Source organism: Castor canadensis, chromosome 12 (genome assembly GCF_047511655.1).
Source record: "Castor canadensis chromosome 12, mCasCan1.hap1v2, whole genome shotgun sequence".
Taxonomy (NCBI): Eukaryota; Metazoa; Chordata; class Mammalia; order Rodentia; family Castoridae; genus Castor; species Castor canadensis.
Window position 1 is genome coordinate 102304871 of NC_133397.1, and position 10211 is coordinate 102315081.

The 10211-nt window shown below is 42.5% G+C and overlaps 1 protein-coding gene across 1 annotated transcript; it reads right to left on the reverse strand.

Moving 5' to 3' along the window:
* Positions 1 to 3413: 3413 nt before the first annotated feature.
* Txnip (thioredoxin interacting protein) lies at positions 3414 to 7501 on the reverse strand. Its single transcript, XM_020176664.2, has 8 exons — positions 6909 to 7501; positions 6344 to 6416; positions 6093 to 6240; positions 5880 to 5982; positions 5485 to 5741; positions 5226 to 5382; positions 4965 to 5116; positions 3414 to 4840 (listed from the first exon to the last, which is right to left on the reverse strand). The coding sequence occupies exons 1-8, from the start codon at positions 7159 to 7161 to the stop codon at positions 4805 to 4807; spliced, it is 1179 nt and encodes a 392-aa protein (XP_020032253.1). The 5' UTR covers positions 7162 to 7501; the 3' UTR covers positions 3414 to 4804.
* Positions 7502 to 10211: the final 2710 nt, after the last annotated feature.

The window sequence follows — 10211 nt, forward strand, 5'->3', positions numbered from 1 at the left end:
ACTTACCATTCATTGCTCTAATGCTTCGCCCATATATCTTTAATCACAACAATCTTCTGAGATAGGCACAATTATTATCCCATTTTTATAAATAAACTGTGGCACAGAGAAGTTAAACAAGCTGCCCAAGTTCACACAGCTGATTAAGTATTTAAAGTAAAATGTGAATTTAGAGAGTTGGGTCCCAAGGTCCGTATGCTTGACTGCTATTTCTCTTTAATAGTGTAGGAAGGCTAGTTGTGGAACTTTTTCCAGGTTCTAGACTTATCTATTGAGTCAGGACTTGCAAGCCTGGATCAGTAGCCATCTCTGAAAGGGAATTTTCAGTTTAGGAAATGGAGGTGAACAGAAAGTCAGAACAGAGGAAGCACAGAAATCTTCCAACCAGGGTGTTTAAGACAGGGACTGTGGCCATTAAAGGGTCCGTAGACTGTTGAAAGAAATTAAGCAAAGGTCTTCAGTTATGATTTTTTTTTTCTGACCAAATGCTTGGTCACATCCTCACTCCACACTTTTCCCTCCCAATGCCCTAACTCAAGTTAGATACTTGTGTTTCCCAACTGTTAGAGGTATTAAATGTAGTCAAGGACCCTGTTTTTTGAAGTATCTATCTTTTTCTTACACATTTTCTCTGTCTCTTTCTTTTTCTTTTTGAGACAGGGTCTCACTATGTTGCCTAGACTCCTGAGTGCTGTATTACAGGCATGCACCTCTATGCCGAACTAGAAATTTTATTTGCTTAAGCTTTTTTTCTCTCTTTAGTTTTTTTCTGATTTTTCTCAGATCTCCATACTAGATTGCACCTAATGAATAAATAATACTCAGAACTAGATCTCTTCTCATGTACATATAGGTAACAGCTCTTTAAAAATTTAAAGGCATGAGCTGGGCTTGGGTGGTTCACACCTGTAATCCTAGCTACTTGGAGGCAGAGATCAGGAGGATCTTGGTTCAAAGCTAGCTTGGACAAATAGTGAGACACTTATCTCAAAAATCCTCAACACAAAACAGGGCTGGTGGAGAGGCTCAAATAGTAAAGCAAGAGGCAAACATGAGGCCCTCAGTTCAAACCTCATTACCACCAAAAAATAAAATTTAAAGGCGTGTGAGAAGAACATGGGAAAAGAAGACTCAAAATATCCTCCGTTTAAGTGGGGAAACAACTGAGCCAGGACCCAGAGATGTGTACTTAAGTGACCCTGTATGTCCTGGGGGGAGGTAGAAATTGTGTAGAGAAAGCAAAATGAAGAGTGGAACCTTTTGTGCTCTAAGAGAGGGATGGGTTTCCTTTGAGGGAAACAGTAGCTATTTCCTTCCTCAGATTTTGCTGTGCTGCTCAGTATGCTAGTCGCTAGTCACGCAAAGCTGCTTAAAGTTACATTAGTCAGACAAAATTTAAATTTCAGATCTTAAGTCACAGTAACTACATTTCAGAGTGAAACAGCCACATGTGGCTAGTGGCTACTGTATTGGACAGCAGATATGCAGAACATTTCCATCACTATAGAAAGTTCTGGACACTGCTAGATAAGGGTGTCAGGAGGGGATGCATATGTTGTGGCCCTTCCAGGATCAAATGTCTAAGAGACCTTGAGTGTACATTATCTATCCTTACCCTGTCACGTCCCTGCTCATGTGAGTACCAGTAGCCAGACTGTGTACACAAACCACTAGGCTCAGGCGCTCCATGGTCCCTCCATCCCTTTGTCCTGCCCTTTTGCCTGCTCTTGTCCTTCCTCTACCCTTCCAATCCCTGGAAAACAAGTTGCAGCAAAAAACTTTTCCATTAACTTTGACCTAGTTTACTGGTCACAAATTTAAAGGGGAGGAACCTTTAATTTCTGAACAGGTGAGAAAGTGCTGGTGGTAGTGGGGAGTTTACCTGAGATCTCCACAGCAAGAGGGAGAGCTAGAGACTGGCACATTGGAAATGAAGAAAGAGAGAGCCAGGTGAGGAAAGCATAAACAAACAAGAAAGCAAAGATTGAATGAAAGTTTTGGGTTTTTTTTTTTAAGTACTGGGGTTGGAATTCAGGGCTTCACTCTGCTAGGCAAGCGCTCTACTACTTGAGTCATGCCCCCAGCAAAAAGGGGTCTTTTTTTCAATTTCCTTTTCTGTGAAATTCATATTGTTCTTATACAGAATTTCTGGGGGCCTATTTGGAATTTGTACGTACAAGTTCAAAGAAAAGTCAACCCCCAAGACTACATCTATCTGAAAAGATTTAAATAAGCCAGAACCCACAAAGAACTGTCCATTGACCTTTGCCATCTCAGTTTCTTATCTATGACTCCTTTAGGAATAAAAATCATTTCAATCTGTGATGAAATTGTGGTATCAATAATTAATACCTTATAAGAAAGAAATAGGTACTGTCAAAGCATATCATCAGGGATAAGGGAGGGGTTAAATATTCAGCAAACACTTTCTGAGTTATTATGTGCTAGCATTGGAACTGTGCTAGGAATTACAAAGATTAAAAAAATCATAGCTGCCTCTAAAGAATTTAATACTCCTAAAACCTTTAAGTAAGCCCTGGTTTTTTAAAAAAATTCTTTAGTTTTTAAAATTAGGATACAGTCATTGTACAAGGGGATTCGTTATGACAATTTCAAATAGGTTTATATTGTACATTGGTTAGCTTACCCACTCATCTCTCCAGTTCAACCCCCTCCCCACCCCACTTAAAGCAAGAGATTTCTTTGCTCCATTTCTTATATGAAGTCCATCAACCATCTGAATGGTTACTCTTGTCAGCATGTGAACCAGATTTATATTGGGAAGAATTCCTATGATAAAAACCGCGTTATATATAAAAAAGGGAACTTTAACATTTTTTTCCTCAAAATTCCCTCACAAACCTGGTTCCTGTATTCAAGGATTCATGAACTCTAAAACTGAAGGAATTTAGTAATCATTAACTATGAATGTGGAAAACTAGCTTAGACCACCACATGATCCAACTACAACCTTTTAAAATTTATTTTTAAAAAAACATCATTTTTACATTTGCTTACATGAGCACGTACATTATTTGGGGTGCCTTCCCCCTCACCCCCTGCCCAACTACAATTCTTTTTTTTAAAATATTTATTTACTTATGATCATTTGTGGTGCTGGGGATTGAACCTTGGGCTTTGGGCTTACTAGGCAAGCACTCTATCACTGAGCCACACCCCTAGCCCCCAGCTACAATTCTTAAGTGTATCAGAAAGGAGATCAAACTAGCTCCAACTCCTTCCCTCTTCATCCCCCAAACTGCACTCTTCATCCTCCAAACTGCACTACCTCTGTCAGGAGTGTTTTCTCCATAGGGTTTTCAGTAATGTGAATTGTGAAGAAGGGAAAGCTCCTTCAGGAACACCTTCTAATTTTAAACTTTTCCAATGCCATTTCACAGACAAGAGAAACATTTACCATTAAAAAACTTTATTTATTTATTTTTTTTTTACAAAGGATATCCCCACTTAGGGTGAAAATATATCTGGTTAAGTACAAAATATAGTTTTTATCATACAAAAGATACACAAAATACAAAAAAAATAGAACCACCTTCAGCCCACATTTCTGGCTGCAATAATTCTCAGAAAAGGGTGGAGCTCAGTGCTCTGACACAGGACATCAAACAACAAAGTGCTACGGCTGAGGGCAACTGACCAAGTCTAGTGGCTGCAGTGAGAGAGGCTAATGTTGCCTTCTCCTAACACTGGGCAAGAAGTGGGTCTAGGGGACTTTCATGAAGACCTGCCCTCCACGTTCTCATAGCAGTGTCTGGAGGCTCTGATCAGTGCTCAAGCATCTAGATCCAGAGTCTCTCCTTGGGTTTAGTGAAGTCACAGTGGGCAAGGATGACAGCAGCAACCCTTCCATATGATTAGAGTGTCAGAATTATTTCTGTATACTGGGACAAAGTCTCAAAAGTAATAAAGCTAACACTTTTTTCCTTTTTTGTCATTGTTTCTATAGAGACTAATAGCTGACATTGACAATAAGGAGAGAAAAAAAATTGACAGAAACTAAAGCGCTAAGAACATCACTTTGGAATAGATTCCAAGGAGTCACACGAAAAGAAAAACAAATTCTCCTATAGGAGTAAGTTTGCAACAGAACACAGTGCCATAGGATCTTAAGACCTTTGGTGAGGCATAGTTACTACTTCTTTAAGCCAGGTTAAAGTACATTCTAAAGAAGTACACCTTAGAGCAGCTTCCCTGTAATTCACAGAAGTGCCCTCCAAAGTCTAAACCAAAATCAGCCTTGGTTTTTTTTTTTTTCTTTTTTCTGGGAGTGGACAAAAGGGAACACTGATTTTTAAAACCTCTTTTCCCAAATATTGGCCTAGGTCTTCCTTTTCCTAGTTTGTTAAATTGGTTCTGTTTCATATGACACATCATTTCAAAGTTTGATGTTGATATAACAATCTATAATTCCCTTTAAAAAAAACAAAAAAACAAAACCTTGGGAAAACCATGGCAGGAGGCCATTTCTACCCCAAAACTACTAAAACACCTCAATTTCCAAGGAAATCTGAGAAAATGAGATGGGCCTGAATTTTCCTAGTGTGTTTTTAAACCCATCCAGCAAACACTCCTATATCACACCATTCGCACCGGCTGAGGACGAATCCGTACTGGTTCAGGCTTGAGGACTGCCTTCTGATCATCACCTACACTGGGGAGTCAGAGGCTGGGGTGGACCCATACCCCACTGTAGAGACTGCTGAATCTCTGAAAACATGAGAGAGTCCAGGAGAGAGGCAGAAAGAAGCAAGTTAAGTACTGCTGCTTCTTTTCTTCCATATGCTCACTGCACATTGTTGTTGAGGATGCAAGGATCCACCTAAAAGAAAGAAAGACCATGTTAGTGTAAGAACAAAACAACAACCTAGTTTAGCAATCCCTCCAAGTCAACGTCCTATAAAAGGCTTAGGACAAATTTTAATAGTAAAGATGATAATTCTCACCTCAGTATATGTGGGTGGTGGCATGAACTTGAACTCAGGAGCATACATAAAGATAGGGCTGTCTTGAGAGCCATCCACGTCATCAAGCAGAGGAGTGGTGGGGCTCTCCAATCGATGATCTTCAGGAATGATATCCATATAGCAAGGAGGAGCTACAAAGAGAAAACAGGGTATAAGAAGTCTAGCCAAGAAATGCCAGGCTATCACAGTTTTACAAGCCCAACCAATACAGAAGGTGAAAAACCACTAGGTCTGGCTCACCTTCTGGGGTATCTGGGATGTTTAGATCTATCCAACTCATTTCGGAGCTGGTTCGGCTGGCCATACTTGATGTCCGGCTGCTAAGACCTGACCTGCTGCCAATTACCAGGGGTAGGTCAAGGATGACTTTCTTTGAGCCAGGGACACTAACATAGATCTAGAAAGGGACACAGATGGCAGTTTGTTAGATGAGAGGTCTGGATATAATACCACTGTTGTCACAGATAGTTCTCTGCCAGAGCCAACCCCACTCACTCACCAGCAAGGAATATTCAACTCTGAGGATGTTGCAGCCCAGGATGGATGGCCTGATCTTCTGCACCCGAAGGCTCTTGCCACGCCAAGACGCACAAGACCCAGAGATAATATGATTTCCTCTGACTGATGACAACTTCTGAGTCAACACCTTGGTCTGGCCATTAGCAAGGTAAGTGTGTCGGGCCACAATGGCTGCTTTGGGAACAACAATTCGGGAACATGTGTTCTCAAAGTCAGCATGGATAGAGATGTCATCACCTAGTTATGAGAAAGATGAAAACATATTAATGGATACTCAGTACAATTAATGACAACTCCTTTCCCCACCCCATTCCCTTACCCCCCCCCAGCTACATTTCCTGTTATCTGTCTAGCATTTTGAGCATACGATTTTACCTTCACAGAATCCTTTTCTTTCAATTCGAGCAGAAACAGACACCCGCCCATCAGGAATGAACATGCAGGAAACTTTCTTCTCCTTTTTAGCAGACACTGGTGCCTATGTAGAAAGAGGAAAAAAGAGCGTTGTGAGATGTTTCGATCTAATGACAAGACATCTAATCTATTATCCTGAGACCAAGGAGAACAGAATCTTAAAATAAACCTCACCATTAGATCAGGAGTATTGACATCCACCAGATCCATCACTTCAAAGTTTTTCTTTGTCTCTTGAGTTGGCTGGCTGGGACGATCAAGAAAAGCCTTCACCCAGTAGTCTACACAGCCATATTTTCCTTTGAAAGATGTTCCCAGAGGCCTGTACAAAAAGAGAAAAAAAAAAAAGTTTCCAAGAATGTAAATGACCAGAGGGTAAGATTTTTAGATAGAAGAATCCAAAGACAAATTTTGCTGTTACCTACCCCTGAGGAAGCTCAAAGCCAAACTTGTACTCGTATTTGTTTCCAGGTCTCATGATCACCATCTCATTCTCACCTGAAGGGAAAGGCAAGTTATCATTAGGTTTGGTGTCACACTTACAAGACACTGGTGTGATGAATGCTTGGGCGTCATGCAAGGATATTTTAGTTCCCCATTGTCATCCCTTATGCATTTGAATCAAAGACTCTAGTGTTTTTTTGGGGGGGGGATGCAGAAAGTTGCCAAGTCCTGCCACGTTGAAAGGCTCACCCAGTAGTTACCCCAAGACTCAAGCAAAGAATAAGCAACGTATGCACACAGAAATCATTACAATAGCTAAGGAGACACCCCTCAAGATCGCTTAGAGAACACAGCACCGTAAGAAATTGTATAAATCACGTTTGGGGGCGGTGTTGGGAAGCATTGGCAAATGACAAAATAGGAAGTAACACAAGAGTTCAAGCCACTGAAACTGAGCAACGTAAAACATTTAGTAGAGGCTGCTCTTGCTGCTTTGGATTCCCTGGTCAGCTGTCACCCTCCAACAATGAAAACAGGACCACCTACCTGTGGGCTGCTCTTCCAGGAGAAGCGTGTCTTCGTAGCGCAGATAATCCAAGGTCTGTTTGCACTGCTGGGATCCCTGCATCCAGAGGACTTTGGCCACTCCGCAGGCCAGGATCCTGACGGCTTTGACCCGAGTCACTTCGCACACCTCCACTATCACCCGGCCAGCCACCTTCTCCCCGCTACCATACACCTTCTCGGGGTCGTTAAATAACACCTCGAAAGACTTTATCTTCTTGAACATCATCACCATGATCGGACTGAGCTGGCTCAAAAGTCAGACACGGCCGGACGGGGAAAAAACAAGACCCCAAACCTAAGGACTCTTTACAGAAAATTAAGATTTCGCTCTTCCTAAGGAATAAAGGTGACCTTAAGCAGGTAAAACTTTAGAAACAAAATAAAATATAAAAAAGCCCACAAAGAACTCTAAACAATTGTTTTCAAAAGGTGCCTGAAAACCTAAGCTTCTCGTTCTCAAAGTGAAAAAAAATATAAGCTCTTTCCTTTCTTCTTTTCTTCCCCCTAAGCTGCCGGAGAGCCTGGATCTCGGAAGAAGGCTACGAGCTTCCCTACCGAAAAGACAAGCGCAGAGTTTCCAGCGGGAGCCGGAAACTGCTCTTTATAGTAAGCAAGCCGGGACAGCCACGCGAGCCCAGGCCCGGAGGCTCGTGCTGCCCTCGTGCACAGCACTCCCATTGGCTGCTTGGCCCTTGTTTACCAGGAGCCCGACCAATCAGCGGGGTCGCCGAGGCTCGTGGACACTGTGTGCTCCTGGCGGGGAGAATGGTTGCTGTGCCCGGGTGCGCCGCGTCGCAGGGAGGAGGGAGTGGAGTGGGGCAGCGAGTGGCTGCTCCCCGGGCACGAAAGTGGAGTCCCCACGACTCTGAACTCCGTCCCGGGCAAGTGGTGGGTTGGATGCTTCTGGTCTGGGAGCGGTGGGGTTTTTCAACGGTAAAAGGAAAAAGTGCTTATGAGGGAATTCATGCCTGGTTTTATCTAGGGTAATTTAGAGGCAACCGTTTATTCTGGCTCACAAGTCGCTAGGTCTGTGAAAAACAGTCCCACAGCTCCAGGAATACTTCAGAACTGGGGCAAAGGGCAGTAACTGCAGGTGTTAGTGTTCAGAAGCTCCCCTTGGTGCGCTTCTTGCCCTGTACCTCTATTTAAAAACAAAACGTTATTTCTGAGGGGCAGGAAAACTGGTCACACATTTTAATCCTTTTCTGTCTTTGGGAAGCCGGTGTATGGGACCCTCCCCCTGCGACTCCGAGACTGTTCCTCTCCCCTACCCCCGCACCCCCGCACCCCAACCTCCTCTTCTGTGCTCTGGAACGGAAATTGTCAGGGAGTGTCCACATCCTGTTGCTACCATCATCTCTGTGTCTATCTACAAAGTTGGGGAACACTTTGTGTGTATTCCCCGTTTACCTCATTGCCTTTTTAGTGAGTGTGTCTATTAGATTCTGACGTTGTCTCTCTACAGCTTCTCCAGGAAAGAAAAAGAAAAGGAATAACAAAAATCAAATTAACAAACCAGACCGGAAGAAAGGGATAGAGAGGAAGAAAAGAATATGGGTCGCCCTTTTCACCTTCTTCCTGAGTTACTTTCATTTTCTTGTCTTCATCCTCCCTTCAAACTCAATCAATCAAATAGACAGCCACAACTCCTGAACGTCCTCAAGTTGCATTGGTCTCCTTTGGCTATCTGGTTTTTACTGCAGACTGCAAGGTGCCTTAGGAGCTGACTCCTGAGAAATTACTTCTAAAATTATTCGGAAAAACCGGCTGCAAAGTAGGAAGGAATCTGCTCTCCTTTCTTTGATTCCTAGACCCCTGCCAAGTCTGTGTGAGATGTTAGGAGATTATTACCTCATTCCTTCTGTCCTGGAGTTTGAGATGGGGACATAAGAAGCCTTTGAGTGTATAAAAATCATACCTTCTCAGCCAAAAAAAAAAAAAAAATCCTTCGTTCTACACCCTAACTGGATTGATTCCCTAAGGCCAACAAATTACAAGTGAACTCGAGTATTAAGCAAGTTCAGAATTGGGCATCACGACTTAGTTGGAAAACACACACAACACTAACACTCAGGAACATGTTGATCCTTAGGGTGTGTGGGTTTGAGGCAGTGCCCTGTTCTGGAAAACTAACCAGCTAGGCTTGAGGTGTTTTCAATTGATAACAATGTTGATTGAGTTATTAGGAGCTGGAAAGGTGGGACTCTCACTAAAGTGATTTTACAAGTTCAGAATTGTGGCATCTGGGAGAATATTTAGTTTGATAGGTAACATCAAATTGGTTACTGTTTACGTGAATCAACATTGTTAAACAGTGTGGTTCCTAGCTACATAAATTTTGAGAGAATGGGAGGAAACTCAGATGATAATGGATCAGGGGAGTGTTGATTTGGGATATCTTAGAAAAAAGGAATGCTGAGTTTTTTTCAGATAAGCAATGAGTACATTTTAAAATGTCATATTTATTTGAAGACATCTATGGAGTGCTGAAAATTTTGAGTTTTTAATAATCCTGTTATAGCTCTCTGTTAGCTCCAGTTTTTAATTCCCATTTTGCACAGCTCAGTACAGACCACTTGCTTGCTGTCCAGTATGCTTAGTTCTCTTGAAGCCAAAAAACTGTTTAACCTTGGCAGCAGCTGCTGCCAGGCCTGTAGCCAAGGCATGTTCTGAAATGGAGGCCTCCTGGACAGAGTTGTTTATAACCTTTCACCTGGTATGCTGCTAAAAATCTGCTCCCCCTCTCCCCTCCCCCCCAATCTTCCTTCACAGTTCTTGGGTCGAAGGAAGGCAAAAAGTCTTGTAAACTGTCTTGAAAACAGAGTACTAATATTTGTGGTGTATGGGGAAAGGGCTGGCCCAGGAAAAGTAGTAAAGTAGGACTAAGTCCAGGAGTTTTGCAAGTTAGGTCATCTTTTACCTGCCTTCTCAGGCCTGTTCATCCCAGTGCCAATAGGAAACCAAGTGGTGATTGTCATTTGTTTGTTTTTCTGTAGATGACACAGTAAAGTCAAATTTTCTGGGAGGGAAGTGCCCTGGGCACTGTTGCCAGACAGAGACAAGACGGTGATTGCATTTCTTTCTTTCTTTTTTTTTTGAGAGAGGTTCTTGCTATGTAATCCTGTCTGGCCGAAACTCACTATGTATCCCATACTGGCTTCAGATTCAAGATTCTCCCACCTTCCCCTGGCTTTAGAGGTGTAGGTCACCATGCTTGGCTCATTTCTTTAACTTCTAGCCTGACAAACATTCAGGACTCTGAACACTCATAGTTTCAAATGC

Bases quoted from the DNA above. Each gene is read 5' to 3' on its own strand.
- Txnip (XM_020176664.2), bottom strand. From the start codon at position 7,161: ATGGTGATGATGTTCAAGAAGATAAAGTCTTTCGAGGTGTTATTTAAC. The intron at 5,742-5,879 runs GTAAAATCGTAT...TCTCATAACTAG, and splicing joins AAGAAAAGGATTCTGTGAAG to GTGATGACATCTCTATCCAT. The intron at 4,841-4,964 runs GTGAGAATTATC...TCTTTCTTTTAG, and splicing joins CACCACCCACATATACTGAG to GTGGATCCTTGCATCCTCAA.